Source organism: Gopherus flavomarginatus, chromosome 4 (genome assembly GCF_025201925.1).
Source record: "Gopherus flavomarginatus isolate rGopFla2 chromosome 4, rGopFla2.mat.asm, whole genome shotgun sequence".
Taxonomy (NCBI): domain Eukaryota; kingdom Metazoa; phylum Chordata; order Testudines; family Testudinidae; genus Gopherus; species Gopherus flavomarginatus.
In genome coordinates, this window is record NC_066620.1 from 155,651,517 (window position 1) to 155,674,042 (window position 22,526).

The window sequence follows — 22,526 nt, forward strand, 5'->3', positions numbered from 1 at the left end:
ATGGTTCATGGCTCTTGATGTGAAAGATGCATATTTTCATGTAGATATTCATCCAGCTCACAGGAGTTTCCTTGGGTTCCTCTTTGATCATGACCATCACCAATTCAGAGTCTTCCCTGTTGGTCTGACCACAGCACAGATGGTGTTTACAACAGTTTTCTAAGTTGTGGCTGCTGGGATGAGAAGAGAAGGATTTACAGTCTTCCCATACCTTGATGACTGGCTTCTCAGAGGCAACATAGAAAAGGGAAGAAGGGGAATCCAGAGAACTACAGATCGGTCAGCCTCACCTCAGTCAGTGTGCACATGGGAGATCATATGGAACAGGTCGTCTGGACCTCCCTGAGTTTAGAGTGCATATCAACATACTAGAACTCACTGTGGTCCATTGAGCCTGCAATGCCTTCCTTCCACTCATCCAATCTAAACACTTTCAGATAACGTTGGTCAATATGAAAGGAATATCTTACATAAATAAGGGGGAATGAGATCTCTCTGTGCATCATATCACATAACTCCATCAACACCATACTTACCAGGGATGCAAAATTCCCTAGCAGACTGCCCAAGCAGATGTTTTTCCACAAATCAGAGTCATGATTTGGTTCTCAGTGACATGTTTGCTTATTAGGGAATGCCAGCCTGACATCTTTTTGCCTCACATGTGAGCAGGAAGCTTCCTCAGTATTGCTCCAGAGCATCCCTGGGAAAGACTTGTTGGGAGATGCCCTCATGTTGTGGAAGGGCCACCTGGCATATGCTTTCCCTCTGGTTCCTTTGATACCACATTTTCCCCCTAAGATATGCTGAGATAGAGGGCAGATCTACATAGGCACAGAGGGCTCTGCGTCAACATATTTACTCCACCTCATTGTACCCAACTGGCTGAGACAGGTCCAGTTCACTGATGTGTTGAAGCTCTCAGTACAGTCGATCATGAATGTCGGCATGTTGCCAGACCTTCTAATGCAACACAGGGGCAAGGTAACAATCCAGGGCTGCTGTAACTCAGAGCCTGGTATTTGGGTGGGCATCACGGATAGAACACTCATGTTCCAAGAGGGCAATCCATCTTTAACCAAAGTAGAAAAGATTCTATGAGAAGCTGTTCCTCAGCTAAATTGAAGCTTTCCTCCGCTTGGGTTCATCAACACAATTTGTCTCTGTACTCTGTCGGAATCCTTGATATATTAGTTTTATCTCTTTACCCTTACGTCTTTGGATCTTGCATTCACATCCCTGCAGGTGCATTTAGCAATCAGTGCTTTCCATCCTCTAGTGGATAACCATATGTTCTTTCGTACACCATCACAACTAGATTTTTTTGAGGGAATTCTCAGATCCTTTCCACCAGTGATGAAGTCCGCACCGCAGTGGGACCTCAGTTTTGTTCAGTTGTCTCTCACTGAGACTCCCTTTGAGCCGCTGGCTCCATGCTGTATGATCCATCTGTCCATGAATGTGGCCTTTCTAGCCATAACTTTGGCCAGAAGAGTCTGTGAACTGGGAGCACTTATGGCCATAAGTCACCTGTCTTGGATGTTTTAGACATAACAAATCCTGCATCTTGGCAGGGGATTAGACTTGATGACCCTTGCAGTCCCTTCTAATCCTATGATTCTATGGTGGACCCACCATATACTACCTTCTGTAAAGAAAAGGTCTTCCTACATCCCCACTCAAGATTCATACCTAAGGTAGTTTTTGAGTTTCATGAGTCAGGTCATCCACTTCCTTGTATTCTTTCCTTGGAAGAGGAGAGAAGACTGCATTTTCTGGACATCCTAAGAGCTTTAGCCTTTTATCTGCAGAGAACAGGGGACATCACAAAAACACCTAAACTATTTTTTTCCATAGCGGAACAATTAAGAGGTCAACCTATATCAGCACAGACTCTTTTGAAATGGATCTTGGGTTGTATTATGCTTTGTTACCAACTAGCTGGCATCCCCCCACTGGAAGGGGTAAAGGCTTATTCCACCAGGAGCAAGCTACTTCAGATTCATCTCTGCGAGAGATAACCCATACTAGATAAGGGAAGGCAGCATGATGGGGTATACAAACCCCACACTGGTCAGCAAGGGGTTAAGGATCTGGTGTGGGCTCAGCCAGCTCCACCCTGCTGCACCTATAAGAGATACATAGACTAGAGGAGGAGTTTAAAGGAAGCAGAATAGCTCATTTGGAGGCAAACAAGGGAAGAGCACAAACCTGCAACTTGCATCTCCTGAGAAGAGCTGAGGGAAGGCAAGATCTCACCCTACAACAACTACCCAAAGATCTTTCCTTGATAGAAGGGAGAACCTGCTTCAGATACACCCCTATCGGGAGGCATACGTCTTTGTCTTGTATGGACTCTGTTTGTGTTAACTCGCCTGGTTTTATTTATGGACTACTCCAGCAGGGGAGAGACCTGGAACTCACCTGGCTGAGGGCCAAGCAACAGGAGGAGGCAGCCGCCACCCTGAGGAAGAGGGAGCTATCACACCATGCACAGCCACAACGAGCTGCCAAGCACTGAGCTGACCCTCTGCACATTTCCTTGCCTCAAATGGTGAATTTTGGACAGTCGTGCAGTGGTAGGAAATGGCCTAGGGAAGGCAGACTTAAGGCACTTGCAGCTGTCAGACCTTTGATAGTCCTCACAGGGCCCTGGGACAGAGCCCAGTGGAGTGGGTGGGCCCACTTCTCAGCCCTCACTCCCACTACCTGTTTGACTACAGTTTGTGACTCTCCCATACACATAGGAAACATCACTCAAAGACATATAGGTTACTTATCTGCCTGTATTCCACTATCTGCCTTCTGTCCCCTCTGCTGTGAATTTGTTACACTGTGATAAGAATGGAAAACTGGAGAGCCAGAGACTCACACCTCCCTTTTTGCCTTCAGCTGGGAGCATGAGGAGAGCTACAACATACGTGCAAGCCAGTGGACACTGCTTACAAGAAATTCAGGACTCCGGTGCCTGAGTACCCACTTGAGGGATACAGATAGGGACCACACATCTCGATAATCTTCCAGTGTTATTGGCACATACAATCTGGTCAAACTGAGCCACAGCATTCTTATCAACAGTGTTCAGGGCATGAAGACCTCCAGGAAGTTGAGTCATTTTATGGTCCTCAATAATGTGTGTCATGATTTGTGGCTCCCCACACTGACATAGTGGACTATCTCTAAAACGCCACTGAAATTCCGCTGCAGCACAAATTCCATGTCTGATACGAAACCAGTTCAGAAGACTCCATTCCCTTTGTGGTAAATCAAACCCAGGTCAACATTGCGTGGGGTCCGAGGCCAGATAATTTGTCACTTTCTCTGAATACCATGAAGCTTGCCATGCATCCTCTGATATAAATACCTCACCTGGTAAACTTATCCACAGTGAGTGACATGAAGGCAGATGACCATGTGGTGGATTAAACGAGTCTTTAATTAAACAGTAGATGTAGCATATCACACAGTTTTCTCACGAGCTTTGCTACACTTTCCTCTCTGCAAACACTGCGCAGAGCAATATTGCAGAGTACTGGTAACCCTGGTAGAGGAGTAGATTTAAGTATGCCTGAAATGATACTGAGGTCTTGGCTACACTTGCAAGTTACAGCGCAATAAAGCCGCCCACAGCGCTGTACTTCACTCCCCGTCCACACTGGCAAGGCACATTGGGCACTGTCTCTCCGCGGCTACAGCGCTGCTGATACTCCACCTCCCCGAGAGGAATAAAGTTTATTGCGCCGCCGCTGCTGCGCTGTGGCACCAGTGTGATTGCCCAGTGCAGTCTGATTGGCCTCCAGAAGTATTTGGCAATATCCCACAATGCCTGTTCTAGCCACTCTGGTCATCAGTTTGAACTCTACTGCCCTGGCCTCTGGTGACCAACCATCAGACCCGCTCTTTATATTCCCCAGGAATTTTAAAAATCCCCTTCCTGTTTGCTCAGCCAGGAGTGCTATCAGCAAATCTTTCCAGGTGACCATGTCTCCACTCACCAAGCAATCCCCAGTATGGAGCAATGGTGAGTTGCTGGACTTCATCAGTGTTTATGGGGAGGAAGCTATCCAGTCCCAACTGCACTCCAACCATAGGAATTACAATACCTTTGGGCAGATATCAAGGGACATGATGGAAAGGGGCTGTGATCGGGACACACTGCAGTGCAGGATTAAAGTGAAGGAGTTGCGGAGTGCCTACCGCAAAGCCCGCCAGGCAAACAGCTACTCGGGTGCTCCCCCTGCAACCTGCCGATTCTACAAAGAGCTGGATGCGATACTTAAGGGTGACTCCACCTCCACTCCGAGCACCACCATGGACACTTCAGAGCGGGAGGAGGTGGAGGAGGAAAGCGAGAGTGAGGGTGCTGAGGCAGGGGGAGACACTCGGGAATCCCTGAAGGCATGCAGCCAGGAGCTCTTCTCGAGCCAGGAGGAAGGTAGCCAGTCGCAGTGGCCGGTACTTGGTGGAGGACAAACAGAAGAGCAGGTTCCCGGTAAGCTGGCTTTTTTTTTCAGGAAGGAATTTTTTCAGTGCAGGCTCTTTGGGAGAGGAGGGTTAGAGCTGCATGCATGCCTAGATGTGGAATAGCGCACTGATGTGGTCTATCGCATCGTGGTAATCAGCCTCAGTAATCTCTTCAGAAGTCTCATCCAGAACGTGGGCAATGCGCTTGCGCAGGTTTCTTGGGAGAGCCACCGTGGTCCTTGTCCCAGTCAGGCTAACGTGTCCACACTACTGTGCCGTGAGGGGCAGGGGGACCATTGCTGCACACAAGCAAGCTGCATATGGGCCAGGGCGGAAACTGCATTGCAGTAGAAGACCCTCCCTTGCTTCCCAGGTCACCCTCAGCAGCACCTCCAGGACGAACTCTCTTGGAAAATGTTGGGACAGTGTTCAATGTAGGTACCCCATGCAGCTGTTGGCTCTCCCCAAGGCACAGAAACCCAGAGGACAGTACAGCTGTGAAATAATCAGTCCCCTTTACTCACCATTTTGGTGCTCCCGTGGGTTATGTGCGCTCTCTTTGGGATGAGAAAATTATGCTATTGTGTAGACTGTGTGCACCCTCCTTAAGTGCGGGGGAATCATTACTCTGTCTGGTATAAACAATGCTGCCTCTGTTAAGTTGCATTTTGCCTTTACAGATGCATCCTTGAGATCTCAGCCGTCCATGTTATCAAGGGCTGAGAAACTGCAAAGACTCGGGAAGAGACTGCAAAAAAGCAAAGAAGACGTGCTGCAAGAAGTGATGCAGCAGTCTCTTAAAGAGAATCTAAAAGTGCAGGAGTGGAAGGAGAGCAAAAGCAGGATCCGCCAGGAAAACGCAGCGCACCAGCGGCAAAGCACAGATCAGATGATAAGCATTATGGAGCGCCAAGTGGATTCTGTCCAGGCGCACAGAGCCATGCAAGCCCCCCGCCCCTCCCCAGGCAGCCTTTGTCTCAAAACTTTTCCTTGTGCCCCCATGTCACCTCCAACCCACTTTCCCCAACATCTGGGTTCTTACAGCCACCAACTGCCTCCAACACCTGTATCTTCACCACCCAGCTCTGAAAACTATGACCCTTATCCTCTGCACTCAACCCCCATCACAATGCAGTAGAGCCATCCTGAAGTGCAGCACTCATTGCACAGCACTCCAGACAGGACATACACAAATCTGTGATTGTACCATTCCCCACCCCACCCCCTTACCCTTTCTGTCTCCCAAGCAGTTCTGTTTCTTTTCAATAAATAAATGGATTTTTGGCTTTGAAAACATTCTTTATTATTGCATATAGTAAAAGATACCTTAGTCCAGGAAAGAAACAGGCACTGCAAGTCAGCGTAGCAAACACAGATTCCTACTAACATTGGAACCACTGCACTTCACTCCCATGGAGGGCACCAAACATTACTGGTGGCTTTCAGTCTCAAATTGCTCCCTCAAGGCATCCCTAATCCTTGCAGCGCGCGCTGGGCCCCTCTAATAGCCCTGCTCTCAGCCTCCAGGTGTTGAACCTCCGAGTTCCATGCTGAGTGAATCTTTCATCCTTCCCAAATGTTATGGAAGGTCCAGCACGCTGATATAACTGCGGGGATGCTGTCATCGGCCAGGTCCATCTTCCCATACAGAGAGCGCCAGCAGCCCTTTAAATGGCCAAAAGCATACTCCACAGTCATTCTGCACTGGCTCAGCCTGTTGTTGAGCCGCTCCTTGCTGCTGTCAAGGCTCCCTGTGTAGGGTTTTGTGATCCATGGCATTAACGGGTAAGTGGGGTCTCCCAAGGATCACAGTGGGCATTTTGACTTCCCCTTTCTGTGATCTTCCGCTCTGGGAAAAAAGTCTCGACCTGCAGCTTTCTGAACAGGGTAGCGTTTCGAAAAATGTGTGCGTCATGCACCTTTCTGGGCCAACCTGTGTTAATGTCAATGAAATGCCCATGGTGATCCACAAGCTCCTGGAGAACCATAGAGAAATACCCCTTCCGATTAACGTACTTGGATGCTAGGTGGGGTGGTGCTAGAATAGGAATATGCATCCCATCTACCGCGGCTTTGCACAAATGGGTTTCCCTGTGTCCTGCACGTTCCCCAGAGTCACGGTTCTTCTGAGCAGGATGTGATTAATGGCCTTGCAAACTTGCATCAACACGATTTCAACGGTTGACTTTCCCACTCCAAACTGATTCGCGACTGATCAGTGGTTGTCTGAAGTTGCCAGCTTCCAGATTGCAATAGCCACCTGCTTCTCCACCGGCAGGGCAGCTCTCAGTCTCATGTCCTTGCGCCGCAGGGTGGGGGTGAGCTCCTTGCGCAGTCCCATGAAAGTGGCTTTTCTCATTCGAAAGTTCTGCAGCCACTGCTCGTCATCCCAGACTTGCATGATGATGTGATCCCACCTCTCAGTGCTTGTTTCCCAAGCCCAAAAGCAGCATTCCACGGTGCTGAGCCATGTCCATGAATGCCACAAGCAATTTTGTGTTGTACGCATTACGCGACTCAATATCATCGTTCGACTCCTCACTCTCACTTTGGATCCTAAGGAATAGCTCCACTGCCAAACGTGACCTGCTGGCAAGACTCGTCAGCATACTCCTCAGCAGTTTGGGCTCCATTTCCCGCAGACCAAAACAGAACACAGATTGCGCTGCACAGAAACCGTTGAAAGATGGCTTTGAAAGACGGTGCCAAATGTGGATGGAAACACAGGGATTGCTGGGATGCGAAGTGATGTATCACAAGACGTTGAGATAGGACCCAGAATGCCCTGCACCCATGCCCCTTTCCCACAGCTCACGGCGCCAGAATGGGAAGAGGTGCTCTGTGGGATAGCTTACCATAATGCACTGCTCTCAGTGCAACTGCAAGTGCCGCAAATGTGGCCACGACAGTGCACTGGCAGCGTGGATAGACTGCAGTGCTTTCCCTACTCAGCTGTATGAAGGCAGGTTTAACGCACAGCGCTGTACATCTGCAAGTGTAGTCATGGCCTCATGGTGGAATTAAGTCATACGTCGATCATGCTTGTGTGAGACCAGCAAGCCCATACTGGAGCACAGTACTCCAGTGCTAGCTAACAGAGTGCCAAAGCTGAAGTGCATAATGTTTGGGCGTTGGTGCCCCACGTTTTGACCTTAGTCACTGTCTTTGGCGGTCTTGATTTGTAAGAGTTTTATCCAAAGTGACACCTAGATAGACGGTATGCGAATCATGCTTTATTTGCCAACCACTGAGAACTATGTTCTGCTCTTTGCCCGTTTCTGCATGATGTAAGTGGAAGACGCTTGACATAGTCTGCTTGGTGTCAGGTGCCACTGCTGATCATAATCAACCATAGCTGCCATAGCTGTGTTCAGAACCCTCTCAAGTATGTCAAAGGAATGTGACTGAGTGCCAAGGCATATGTCATCTGCATAAACAAACTTGCGAGACTTGGTATATAGTAGGTCATTCCACTATAAGTTGAATACGGTTGGAGATAATATTGATCCTTGCAGGAGGCTGTTCTTCTTGTGTCTCCAAGTACTTGTTCTGTCACCAGTATGCACACAGAAATGGTAATTTCTCAAAAACAGAGCCATTGCACATACTAACCAACTTAGCATAGTTCTAGACAATTTTGCCAAAAGGCCCATGTCCCAGACCATATTGTATGCTGCAGTCAGGTCAAGGAATACTTCCAGTTACAGGTAATTAACCTCAATTTTCTTTGTATTTTGCTTCTTGGTAAAATTTCAGTTTTATTTTCCTTTACAGTAGTTACGTAAACATGTTAACTTCATCTCCCCTTGTGAAATCCTGGTAATTTGCCATGATATTTTACTTAGGACTTGTCATTAGCCTTTGGAAACAAGAGACTGTTAAACTTAAGCCTACCATATTACCACTGTGTAAGGGTAATAAGCCTACCATATTACCCTACCTTCCTTCACTTTATTTTTAGCACATTGTAGAACTGAGTACCTCGTTCACACAAAGCACATTTACATAGTCTTCTTAGTGTGCATATGCACTCAGTAGAATATATTAATTGGTCTTCCAGTTCACTCTGTCTAGTTTCATAATTTTTTAAAATGCATTTACTTGTGTTGTGATTGCAGGCAAGGACTGCTGCTCTGCAGTTGGTGGGCAGTATTCATTAGAGCTACTCTGAGGGGTAAGGGAGAGAATTCTAGCTGTTGTTCTAGGACTCTAGCTATGAGAGGAAATTTTTTGTCCCCTTAACCATCTGCTTTAGGAGGGCAAGGACCAGGCCTGAGCACAGAGAAGAGCTATAGGTAGCCAGCTGAACTGCCTGGGAATCATGAGAGTACACTCCTATGAGCCATCTTCTGATTGACTAGCGGTGAGAGTCTCAAAACTCTCTCCCCCGCCCCCCTTCACTCACCAGCCACATACCCTCCCCATGTACATCAGACACACATATAGGAGCTGGAAGCAAGAGAAAACTGCCTGCTGTTGTCCACGTCGAGAGCTATATAAGAGTATATGATTTCTTGCTCTAACCAAGAACTGTAATTTTTGGCTGTTATTCCTTTTTAAACTGCTTGAAAGGAGATATGGAAGACTTTTTTTTTTTAAATTAATCCAGATAATATAATATGTAACTGTTCAATGTCTTTTCTATGTTTGTTTTTTTCCTTCCCCACAAAGGCGGCTTTCTTCACTTATGTGGGAAGTTCGGTACATAGAACATAATACACGCACATTCAATGAACCAGGAAGCCCTATTGTTAAATCTGCCAAATTCGTTACAGATCTTCTGCTACACTTCATAAAGTGAGTTGATGAACAGATCTAATATTTTTGTTCTATTTTCTAACAATAGATAAAAAGTGACTAGTAGATAATTTGTGTTGTGTTGTTAATGTGAGCCTGCCATCTACTTTACTGAAGGTCGGAAGTGCAAAGCATTTATCTTTAGAAAGGGAGAGGGGAAACTCCAGGGCTATGTAAAGAACATTATGTCAATTATTGCAAAATAGGATTCAGTTTAATATAATGGAGTTTATAAAACAAAACATTTCAGAAACAAGGAATTGAATAATGACAAATTAGAAATTGAATCTGGACATTAACATCCTAAGGTTTTGGTTTTTTTTTCTTCAGGACCTATTTATGTGGAGTATCAAGAAATATTTGAAACTTTCTAAAAGCAGAAATATACCAATTACGCTTGAAAGGGAAATTTCAATATTAAATTAATTGTGATATATAGTCTGCTTTTTCACTTCCTACTTAAAATTTCTGACAAGTGATAGATTTAGTGGTTTATAGAGGGCATAGATATGAAAATAATCTCTTTAACACAATATTAAAACGTGGAGCTAATAATACAGTACCTATAGGAATTTCGTTCTAAAACCTTCCCATTTGGTGTAACTAGAGCTAGTTGGAAAATGGTAAATGTATTGAAAAATGTGTGTGGCTTGCAAAACTTTTCATTTTTGATTAAAATTCTAAATAAAATATTTTGAGAATTGTTTATGTAAAAACCTACTTTCAGTTTTTCTTCCCCCTCCACTCCTTTCTCCAGTGGACAGAAAAGGGGAAGTTTAAAACAAAAAGGTAAGGGAGTGATTTTTCAGTAGCGCAGTCATGGCGTCTTAAGACTATATGCCCAAGCCCAAGGGCTTCAGCCCTGGGCAACGAAGCTCAGGCATCATCTTCAGCTCTGAGCAATGGGACTCAGGTTACAGGCTTCCTGCTTGAGGCTGAAGCCCAGGGGCTTCGGCTATGGCCCCTCCCACCCAGGGCAGCAGGGCTCAGGTCGGTTTAGGCTTCAGTCCCCAGCTCCTGGAGTCTTGCAGTAATTTTTGTTGTCAGAAGGGGGTTGCGGTACAATGAAGTTTGAGAACTGCTGTTTGATACACATTTCTTAATATTGCCTCAATGTATATGCATTTCCTGGAGTCGCTGAAACTTATCATTTGTGACTTTGACGTAGGATGTATGCTCTGTAGTTATTTTAAAGTTATTACACATGTGTAGCAACTTGCCTGGAAACATCGTTTTTTCATAGATTTATAGATTCATAGACTCTAGGACTGGAAGGGACCTCGAGAGGTCATCGAGTCCAGTCCCCTGCCCTCATGGCAGGACCAAATATTGTCTAGACCATCCCTAATAGACATTTATCTAACCTACTCTTAAATATCTCCAGAGATGGAGATTCCACAACTTCCCTAGGCAATCTATTCCAGTGTTTAACTACCCTGACAGTTAGAAACTTCTTCCTAATGTCCAACCTAAATCTCCCTTGCTGCAGTTTAAGCCCATTGCTTCTTGTTCTATCATTGGAGGCTAAGGTGAACAAGTTTTCTCCCTCCTCCTGATGACACCCTTTTAGATACCTGAAAACTGCTATCATGTCCCCTCTCAGTCTTCTCTTTTCCAAACTAAACAAACCCAATTCCTTCAGCCTTCCTTCATAGGTCATGTTCTCAAGACCTTTAATCATTCTTGTTGCTCTTCTCTGGACCCTCTCCAATTTCTCCACATCTTTCTTGAAATGCGGTGCCCAGAACTGGACACAATACTCCAGCTGAGGCATGACCAGCGCAGAGTAAAGCGGAAGAATGACTTCTCGTGTCTTGTTTACAACACACCTGTTAATGTTTTGTTTGTTTTGCTTTCAAAATAGAAAAACTGATGTGTAAATTAATTCGTGTTTTAGGCTGCATAGTAAAGGAGCAATAAAATATCCAAAAACAGTAAATCTGTGTGTTTTTAGGATTGAGAGGGTTTTTTGGTAACATTCCATGTATTTCATATTTTTTTAATCCATTGTTCCTACATGTGTTTTTGTTGACTAAGGTCTGATCTGAACACAAAAGTTGCCCTGGTTTAACTAAAGACACCTTTTTTAAAAACTGATTTAGGTAAGCTAGTGCAAAACACTATGTGGACATTCTTCTTTTGGGTTAATAATAGCTTGTATTGTTTTAGTTTGTGCCCATTAAAACATACCTTTAAATCAGCCATTGCAGCTTCTTTGTGTAGACTAGGTGTAAGTCTGTAAGTTTCATAATCACTGACCTGAAAAAGCAGAACATCTCACAGATGTTGTGGTTGTCGTTTACTACTCTTGGCCCTCTGCTATTAACATTTTTATCAGTGACTTGGAAGAAAACATAAAATCATTACCGATAAAGTTTGCAAATCACTCAAAGATTGGGGAAGCAGTAAACAATCAAAAAAAAAGACAAGTCACTGATACGGAGCAATCTGGATCGTTTAGTAAGATGGGGCAAGTGATCAGTATGTGTTTTAATACTGTTAAATGTAAATGGATACATCTGGGAACAAAGAATGAAGGCCATACGTATAGGAATGGGGACTCTATCCTGGGAAGCAGTGATTCTGAAAAAGACTTGGAAGTCATGGTGACATCAGCTGAGCACAAGCTCTCAGAGCAGTGCTCTGGCCAAAAGGGCTAATGCAATCCTTGGATGTATAAAAAGAAGGGAACCTTGAGTAGGAGTTCGGAGGTTATGTTATCTCTGTATTTGGCACTGGAGTGATTGCTGCTGGATTTTTATGTCCATTTCTACTGTCCACAATTCAAGAAGGAAGTTGATAAATCGGAGAGGGTTCAGAGAAGAGCCACAAGAATGATTAAAGGATTAGAAAACATTCCTTATAGTGGTAGACTAAAGGAGCACAATCCACTTATCTTAACAAAGAGAAATTAAAAGAGTGACTTGATCGTAGTCTGTAGGCTATAATACAGTCTGTATTATTTGTTCCCCATACCTATGTGGGGAACAAATATTTGATAATGCACCCTTCAGTCTAGCAGACAAAGCTCCTATGGCTGGAAGTTGAAGTTAAACAAATTCCAACTAGAAATAAGGTGCAAATATAGCAATGAGCGTTATTAACTATTGGAACAACTTACTTAGGGTCATAGTGGATTCTCCATCAGTCACAGTTTTTTAATCAAGATTGTTTGTTTTGCTACAAGATACATTCAGGTTCAAACAGAAACTGATTCAGGGAAGTTCTATGACTTGTGTTATGCTGGAGGTCAGACTAGATCACAATGATCCCTTTTTTTTGGTGAATCTCAACTGCTGCTGTCAACAGCATCCTGTGGATTGATCAGATGTGTCTCTAATGTAGAATTGCTTAGTATACACCCCTGTGGGTGACAGTTTGTGTTGTTACATACTAACACAGTCAATATTTTGGGGAAATTTTCCTCTCATTTAAGGTAACTGCTTTAGTATAATGCTTTGCCAAATTATTCAAGATCTCCAAACCAACAATTCATTTTGGTTGAACTAAATCATACAACGTGCTAAACAGTAACAAATATTAGTACACACACTTCAAACAGCAATGTTAGAAAAAAAAGATGTTTGATTAAAAATAATGTCTCACATTACCGAGACTAATGTATATTAACCTTTTTTTTTCAAATTAATATAATTTTAGGTTACGGTGAAAGGTTTTGTATTCTAAGAGGTTAAATCCCAAAACAGTGTTTTTGGGATAAAGTCTAGAATTTTTATTACTGATTATTTTATGCCGAAGGAGTGACATTTTTCATTTAAAAATATCTGTTACTATAAAATAATTGTTCTTGGCAGAATTAGATTTTTATCAGTAAATGTTGATTTCACCATACATACACACAAGCCAACAAAAAATATTTTCATTGATAACTAAAATTTACAACTCGGCAAAGTAAGAAAAATGCTTGTTGATAACTTACTAGATTTTGATATAAGGATAGTTACTTCATGTATTCTGACGTGATGTTAACTTGCATTTCAACGGTTATAAAGTTTTAAGTTTTTGAATCTCAACATCTACTGTCATTGAATAATTATTGTCTGATCTCGCCATAATTTTTTGTAACTGTAAAAATCTAAATTGATAAAAATAAAAAAAAATGCTTACAATTAAACATCGATATTAGCTATCCAATTAAAAAAATCAAATTATGCCAATCTTAAAAATAATGTGTTAACTTTTCATATATTTTAAGAAATTTAGATAATCAGAATTTTGGAGGTTCCTTACAAATTGTAATAAACGTTCTTATTATATTTCTGATTAGAATTCCTACGGTATTAATCTGTATTTCTGTAGTCATGATTACGTATGACTTGAAAAAATTTGTTCCACCTCTAAAAACAAGTTGATAATATACACCTGTTAACATACAAATGCAAATATACACCTGTTAACATACAATATTTCTTGCTGTGCAGAGACCAAGCTTGCTATGATATAATTCCATTATATAATACAATAAAGAAGAAAGTCTTGTCTGACTCTGATGAGGTAAGCTAACAAAATACCACATGCATGTCGAAATTCCACTTTGATTTTTTTATTCCATTTAAAAAACAATTGTTTAATGTGAAAATAGCGAAGATTAACCACAGTATGATGGCTTAGTACTCTGCACTAGTGTTCAAGAGAAATGGGGTTTTACTACCTGCTGCAGCTTCCTGCTGCAAAGGCAGTATATTCAGCCCATTGTGAGAGGATAGAGAGTGCCCTGTGCCACCCAACTGCAGTCCTTCTAACCAGTTGAGGATCAGTGGGTGAAATTCCCCCCACTCTCCAATCCAATGGTACATAAACTTTGTGCACACTGTCTGTATGGGGGTGAATTTCACTCCACATTTACAAACTCAGAGAAGTCCTAAACTGCTAAAAATATATATATATAGTGGTCATCCTATTTCAAAAATTTGAGGGTTAGGGAGGAAAAATGTGATGGAAAAAAACAGGAAGGGTCTGATGGTTCTTATGTGGAGCACCTTCCAAAGGGACAGAGAGAGACCTACAAAGAACTGGAAGTATAAGTACAATTTCTCAAATGTGTTTATATTTTAATGTTGCAACTCATATTTTTTTTACTTAAAGGAAGAAGAGAAAGATACAAACGTGCCAGGGACGTCCACTAGAAAAAGGAAGGTAATATTTTCCCTTACTTCGATTCAGTGTTTTTATACCACTGTAAATAGCTCCAAAAAAGGATTATACAAGAAACATTAAAAACTGAAATGCTCTATGGTGGCATAATCCAGCCTGTAAAATATTATGTATCTTCCCCCATGAGTCAACATTAACGGTAGTAGTTTCTTTATTAGCTGTAATGTTAAAAACATTTTTACCTGTTCCATTATGTATTACTGGTTTGCTATTGATGATTCACACCTTAATTATTTTCATTTACCCACTTTACTCTTTAATTTGTGAAAACAGTTAGGCTGATTGATATACAATAGTCACTATTGCCATTTCAGGATCATCAACCCAAGCGGAGGCTGCGCAACAGAGCACAGTCATATGATGTTCAGGCATGGAAAAGACAATGCCAGGAGTTGTTAAATCTTATTTTTCAATGTGAGGACTCTGAACCTTTTCGCCAACCAGTGGATCTCCTTGAATATCCAGTGAGTATTTTAGTGGGGGCAAGGCTAGTCATAGTTTGCATACTTGGGATGAGAGGGAGTTGCAGCTATCTTTTTCAACAGGTTTTTTTTTATCAAAATCGCTGTAGTGCGTTAGTCTCATTTAGACAACCTGACTCAATTCCTAAGCCTTTGGTCAACTGGAGTAATCAGGATAAACTTAATAATTTGAAGGTAGCTCATGATCATGTGCACATGCTTCTGAGATAATTATGTACCGTATATACTTGTTCATAAGCTGAATATTTTTGGTAAAAAAGTGACACATCAAAGAGTGAGGGTTGGCTTATAAACGTGTCTACACCAAAATTTGATGATTTTAAACTCTGTGGAATCATTGACTTGAGTATCTAATACATTGTTGTTTTGTTTACTTGGAGTGTCTGCAGGCATGAAGCTCCTCAGCTCCCTGTGGCCATGGTTTTCCATTCCCAGCCAATGGGAGCTGCAGGAAGTGCTAATAAAACGTCCTGACCCGCCAGTGACTTACCCTGACTGCCAGGAGCCAAAGTTTGCCAACCCCTGAAATATATGGTCAGCTTATGAAAGGGTCATACAGTTTTTGCTATTTTTTACCTAACCATCTTGAGGGGGTTGGCTTATAAACAATCAGGCTAATGAATGAGTATATATGGTAGCTAGATTTTTACCAAAGCAAAATGGTTATTTTTTGGCATTTTTTACATGTCAATATTGTAATTATAGGCAGAGTTGGCAGCTGTGCTTATGAGACCCTGTTTTCAGTAGCTTATAACCTAGCCAAACTCTTAACTGTTGGGGCTAGAATTTCCATATCAGTTGTCTGCCTTAGGCTGAATCACTTTTGTAACTTTCAGCAACAAAACCCAAAAATTTGGTTATTTCTGAGAACAAACTGTGGGAAAATACAAAATTTGGTAGGTGATAATCCCAGTGTCAGGGATGTGCCTTGTATTGTCCTTGTGAAAATCCATCCAAGTTTGCCCATATTATAAACGTCTGAAAATTGCAGCGTGCACATACTCAGTAGAGGTTTGTTAGAGACTGGTAGCGTTATTTTCCAAAGATATTGTCAGCACTGAGCATGCTGCATGCTCTCATGGCTCCCACATCCCGAACATACACTATCCCCACAAAGTGACTAAGCATGCTTAATCCCGGTACTGCTGGGAAGGAAAGAGGATGAGCAGGACTTTTCCTGAAATTTCTCATCCTGGCTGCTGGGGACCACTTTGGTGCCTGCCGGGCACCAGAACTGAGAGCAGAGACTCTGTCCTCTCTGTTCTTCCATGGCTGAAGCACAGGAAATATGGTGGAGGAGGATAAAGCAGCCTGATTTGCTCAAATGCAGTTGAGCAAGAAGGATGGACAGTTTGAGGCCTGGTCCACACTACAGCGTTAAATCGATTTAAACAGCGTTAAATCGATTTAACGCTGTACCCGTCCACACTACAAGGCACTTAAAATCGATTTTAAGGGGTCTTAACATCGATTTCTGTACTCCAGCTGAACGAAAGGAGTAACCCTAAAATCGATATTACTAAATCAGACAGACAGATGCAGGCAGGGGCAGTACGAACAGTGAAACACACTAGCAATTTGTGTGTTTCCTGTCCCTTAAGTGCCTGATCAAACAAGAGGACAGCCTGCTACTGCTGCTCCCAATACCCAATTAACTTGAGTGGTGGAGGTCTGTGCTTTGGATTTAATGGTCCGAATCCTGCTGCTGATGCATGTGACTGTCACTGTGGTTCAATATGATGGGTCTTCATTTTTATTTCAGTTTGCTTTGTTTAAAAACATAGCAATTTACACTAAAACAAAACTAGGTCACCCACTCCTCCCGCCCTCCCCCCCGAGATGTGTAGTAAATGAGGCGGGGATTGCAGGTAGAGAAAAGATAGGTATCATGGTTAATGCAGCTGAATTAGAATGCTGGAGTACTAGATTCTGTCCCTGCCTGTTCCACAAAGTTCCTCTGTGATGCTGGGCAAGTCACTTAAACCAGACTTTTGAGAGCTGACAACCAACTGTGTGCGCCTCATTTTCTGGCTGCCCAATTTGAGACATCAGGACCTTGATTTGCAGAAGTGCTGAGCACTTACTATTGTTACGGGGATCAATAATAGTTATGCTCAGAATGTATAAAGTACTATAAAAATGCTAAGTATTCTGAAAAAACTCAGACCCAAGACATCTCAAATCAGGCACCCAAATTTAGTGCTTCAGTTCCCTGTAAAATAACAATATCATCATCATCATCTCCTAATGGTTTTGTAAAGAGTAATTCATTAAAGTTTGTGAATCACTTAAATACTACAGTGATGAGTGTTATAGAAAAGTTTGTGGGGAAATTAATAATTCTGTACTCAGTGTAGAATTTGGATGGTGTGCAGTCAATAACGTGTAGGATACAACTGAATTATGAGAATTTAAAAAGCCAGAATAACTGCTCATTGACTGAACAAGACCCCTCCTGTGAACTGAGTGAGGAGAGGTCCAGTAGAAAAATTCGTATGTGATCATGTAATTAAAGACTATGTCATAATGCATATGCACAAGGGGGGGCAAGCTTAATTCTGGCACTTCCTAACTTTTGAGTGCTTGACCCTGCAACACTAATGTCCTTTAATACAGGTTTTTTCTGTGTAATAATAGTATTTTAGGTGTTTTCTCCTCTGTATAGCTTTTTTTTGTACCATAGCCTCTGCCTGAATAATCCAACAGTCAGTCATGTTTACTCTTCTCTCCAGGTTGTTAATTTGATAAGATGTTCCTTCACATTTTCCTTCTAAAGTTGTCACTGGATAAAATAGTCAGTGAGAATACTGCTGTTTGCATGAAAGTTCTATAGAAGGGAGTAACCGAGATTCTAATGCAATGGTATCCAAACTGTGGGGTGTGTCCATTTATGGGCACGCAGAGGAACATTCAGAGGGGGGAGGAAGGGGCAGCAGGAACCAGGCCAGCCCCCATCGGGGGCAGGGAGGGAGCGCCATGATTCCAGCCCTGCTCCGCACCCTAAATTTGTGTGGCCTTCATTTTGGAGGCTAGTAGGACTTTTCAAGGATCAACTGTAACCTAGCACCATCATCCACATTATTTTTTATTCAAATTCATTTTTTAAAAGCAACTGTGGTGAAATTCTACGTGCTTTTGATAAACTTTGGGAGTTGTTGGGCCATCCAGGGAAACATTTTAGGGGGAGAGATACAAATGCCCACCCTTTGTTCATAACTGCCTTAAATTAGAATTGAAATTGTTCTCTTTGTACTGCATTCCTGCTTTCAGTGAGGCTGAGGCACATCCATATATTTGATATCAGAAGCGGTATGAAATTTACTAAAATAGAGCTTATAATTTTCTTGTTGTTGAAGTTGTTCATTTACCAAATGGAGTTGATTTTGTATCAATGTTGCTTATAATGCTCAAGTTTAAAGTCAACTCTGCCAGGAGCAACATTGCTTCTTTCAGATCAGAAGGCGGTGTATAGATCTTGAATAGATCTTGAAAGATGCTTTTGTGGTCTTCTGTGCAGACTTTTAAAGTTGACAATAGAATTGGGCAAAGCTAATCTAATTGACAAGTAATTTTGTCTTACTGAATGAGAGATGCTGGGCCCAACGAAAATAATTTCTGTTACATGTTGATTTGCTAATAATTTTTGTAGGATTACAGAGATATTATTGACACACCGATGGATTTTGCTACAGTTAGAGAAACTCTGGAAGCTGGCAATTATGAGTCTCCAATGGAATTATGTAAAGATGTGAGACTTATTTTCAGCAACTCTAAAGCTTACACACCAAGCAAAAGATCAAGGGTAAGGATTTACAATTTACTCACCCAAATTCTTGATATGAATTTATTTAAGGGAAGTTCACATACCTCAGAAACACACAAGATAGTAAATGATTTTTGTCAGAGATTAAATGTTAAAACAAAGCTGGGATATTTCTCAACTCCAAAAAGTTTAAATGCTTATTCCATCTTAAATATTATTCCTATTATGAGACAAACAGAAGAATGTTCAGCAAGCTACAGTATAAATAAGTGTGTGTTTTGGTCATTAAAGGCTTGAAGGTTCTGTGCTGCTGTCTTGGATTTTCAGTTATCACCTTTGGGATGAGGTGTAAATGAATATTTGAGACAAGGTTGAATAAGTGATAAATTGTGTGGAAGGAGGGATGTGTGCAAAATGTGATATGATTGGACACACTGTGACAAAAAATATTTCACTGATATTTGTGAGAGGATAATAATTGATTCTCCATAACAGAAACTGCTTCCAGAAATCCCCACACTTGGAATTACACAAATCTCAGAACTTCAGTTAGCCTAGGAGAGGACAGTGACATTCTGAACTGTTCAGTGGTGGTCATTGACACTGTTAAGTGGCATTTCCCTGTTTTTTTCCCCATCTGTCAGTTGATTTTGGAACTGCTGATCACTGAGATGATAGCTCTATATCAGTGGTTCTCAGCCAGGGAGTACATCAGCTCATCTAGATATTTGCGTAGTTTTACAATAGGCTATATAAAAAGCACTAACAAACCAGTACGAACTAAAATTTCATACAGTGACCTGTTTATACTGCTCTATACAGAATACACTGAAATGTAAGTACAATATTTATATTCCAATTAATTTATAACTATATGGTAAAAATGAGAAAGTAAGCATTTTTTTCAGTAATAGTCTGCTGTGACACTTTTGTATTTTTATGTCTGATTTTGTAAGCAAGTAGTTGTTAAGTGAGGTGAAACTTGGAGGTACATCATACAAATCAGACTGCTGAAAGGGGCACAGTAGTCTGGAAAGTCTGCTCTACATTTTATCTTGAAAAAAAATGTCCTTCACTTTAAGTACTTAGTCTTCTGGTTTGAGAAATCTTGTGGAAGTAAAGGCAGCACATAAATGTATTGGTGATACAAACTACAGCATTACTACTAATGGCCTTTCTTCTGCTCATCAAGGGCTAAATACTAACAACTAAGGCCACGTCCAGACTAAGGTATTAAAATCGATTTTAGATACGCAACTTCAGCTACGTGAATAACGTAGCTGAAGTCGAATTTCTAAAATCGAGGTACTCACCCGTCCAGACGGCGCGGCATCGATGTCCGCGGCTCTCCGTGTCGATTCCAGAACTCCGTTCGGGTTGATGGAGTTCCGGAATCGATGTAAGCGCGCTCGGGGATCGATACATCGCGTCCAGACTAGACGCGATATATCGATCCCCGAGCAATCGATTTTAACCCGCCGATGCCGCGAGTTAGTCTGGACGTGGGCTAATTCTGAGACTTAAGAGGAGTGCGGTCAAGTATGCTGTGCTTGAGGGTTTATTCGTGTGTGACTGGTACATTCTCTTCCAAGTCTTCTCATTTACTGTTGTCTTAATACAGGAGACAAATTTCTTAGCAGACAACCTCAGTTCTCTCTACTTATGTCATCCACCGGAACTAGAGTGCTGTTACCTCCATACCTCTCATCTGTTTATTTAGAAATTCAAATTGTAAAAGGTTTTTATCTTCAGTAGTTTTAAGGTTGTCAGATAAGGTTATTCCAGGTGCTTGTGGAGTTCGGTGTTTTCTCCATACACAAGCTATATACATCACAGTGGAAGTGGGTTCCAATCTGGTTCCAGCCATTCATTGGTGTTTCAGTCCCATTCAGTACCTCTCATTTTGGATTACTTGTACTTTTCTCTGAAAAGTATACCTGATAGCTGCTTATGTCTATCTCCTAGCAGGTCAGACATCAATCTTTATTTATCCATTTGTAAAGCAGGGTTTTTAAGAGATTCCTTCACTTGTATCTTCTAGTGAGGTGTTTGGCAACTGTCACACCTAACTGTAAAATCTAGGTGCTGGACTAACCTGGTGCTTTTAGTATCTGCCTTCATTTGTCATTTTCCAGGTGCTTTGTTCCTCCTCCCCCCTCCATCCCCCAAAAAATACTCTAGCCAGTCCGTTTGTTTGCTTTGTTTTCCCAGATCTATGGCAACTGTACTCTATTAATTGGATATGAAACAAACTCTCATCTTCTAGGTGGCTAGGACCAGGTCTCTCCATGAATCAGCCAAATTCTCTGTAGGCTTAATGATAAAGACTAATGGAATATCTAAGGTACCCAGGTAGTCCATTTAATCAGAGCTGTGGCAGTGCTTGCAGTCTACTTTCTCTCTCCTCTTGGGGTGGATTGATACAGCTGAGTAATGTCCTGTTACGGGGCTATATGGACACAACTTAATGTGGGAAAAACTAAATTACTTAGCACTGGATTGCTGTGGTTCTCAAAATGTATTCCCATCACAGATGCACGCTGATACTTGTTCCCTTTTACATCAGAGCCTGTAGTCTGGAAAGGAGTCAGAAACTCAGGGAGAAGGGCCATGCACCTCTTTCTAACCTCTTCCTTTGTGCCAATCTCTATATTTTCACAGGGTCATGGCCCACTTTTGGGTAAACTGCTTTGGTGGTTCAAGCTAGACCCTCAAGAGTACAGCTCTGTGGAGTCTACTGTAAATTTCATTTCATTCTTACTTAGACATTAAAATATCTCTTCTCTATATTAATGTGTGTAGTTTTCTGAACAGATATTGTTATATTCAGTAAAAACAAATGCTACTGGAAAATTGTAAACCTTTTTTTGTATTATTTGCTTATTCCATATATTGGTTTCTATTTTTAATAGATTTACAGCATGAGTTTGCGCCTTTCTGCTTTCTTTGAGGAACATATAAGTTCCGTTTTATCAGATTATAAATCTGCTCTGCGCTTTCATAAAAGAAACACAATGAAGAAACGAAGGAGGAAAAGAAGAAGAAGCAGCAGTTCTGTTTCCAGTAGTGCTGCATCAAGGTACATTAATTTCTGTAAGATAATACGAAATGCTATATAAGTTTGAGATATCTAAATAATAAAACTTGGTGTGGTGTTTTTTTACTACGTCCTTTACTATATTGCAGAATGCTTTATTTGATAGGCAAGTCCCTATGATGTGGAAGATTTTTAAACTTTAAGTAAAGCTATCCTAGTGTAAGTGATTACAATTCAAATAACTGCTAAACATACAGTAAAATACGTTGTTAGGATAGTAATGGCATCATGGTTTGTCATATAACTAGCATTTACAGTGATTCTTCACTAAAGATTCACTTTTCAGGGGCTCACAACGAAATGAAATTCCACTGTAAATGTCATATTTTAACGTATTTTATATAGAAACAACTGTTTTACTCCCACAGTCTTAGACACTAGCTAGCATATTGCTTTATTTATCCCTGTAGAATATTAAATGTGATCATCCAGATTACAAATCTTGCTTCTATTTACAGCCCTGAAAGGAAGAGAAGGTTAATAAAACCTCAGTTGAAGGGAGAAACCTCTGCCGCCTCATCATCTTCAGTTCCTGTACGCTCAACAGCACTGAGACACATTGCTGCTCAGATGAATGGAAAAGCAGCTGAATCTTCCTCTTTGGTGCGGACTAGAAGTAATAGGGGGATAACAGATACAGCTGTTACAGAACAACCATCCACTTCTTCAGGAGGAAAACCTTTAATTACAAAACCTAATACTATTGCCGTGTCAGGGAAAACAAGTAGGTTTGAAAAGCATTCATAAT

General features: G+C 41.7%; 1 protein-coding gene across 3 annotated transcripts in view; it reads left to right on the plus strand.

Annotated features, from left to right (window-relative positions):
• PHIP (pleckstrin homology domain interacting protein) overlaps window positions 1-22,526 on the plus strand; it is a 339,268-nt gene that overhangs the window by 299,549 nt on the left and 17,193 nt on the right. For all 3 annotated transcript variants that reach the window (XM_050950076.1, XM_050950077.1, XM_050950079.1), the window contains 7 exons: window positions 9,136-9,261; window positions 13,704-13,776; window positions 14,368-14,418; window positions 14,751-14,900; window positions 18,568-18,720; window positions 21,594-21,760; window positions 22,237-22,502. In XM_050950076.1, the coding sequence (XP_050806033.1) occupies window positions 9,136-9,261; window positions 13,704-13,776; window positions 14,368-14,418; window positions 14,751-14,900; window positions 18,568-18,720; window positions 21,594-21,760; window positions 22,237-22,502 (986 nt within the window). The remainder of the gene's footprint in view (window positions 1-9,135; window positions 9,262-13,703; window positions 13,777-14,367; window positions 14,419-14,750; window positions 14,901-18,567; window positions 18,721-21,593; window positions 21,761-22,236; window positions 22,503-22,526) is intronic.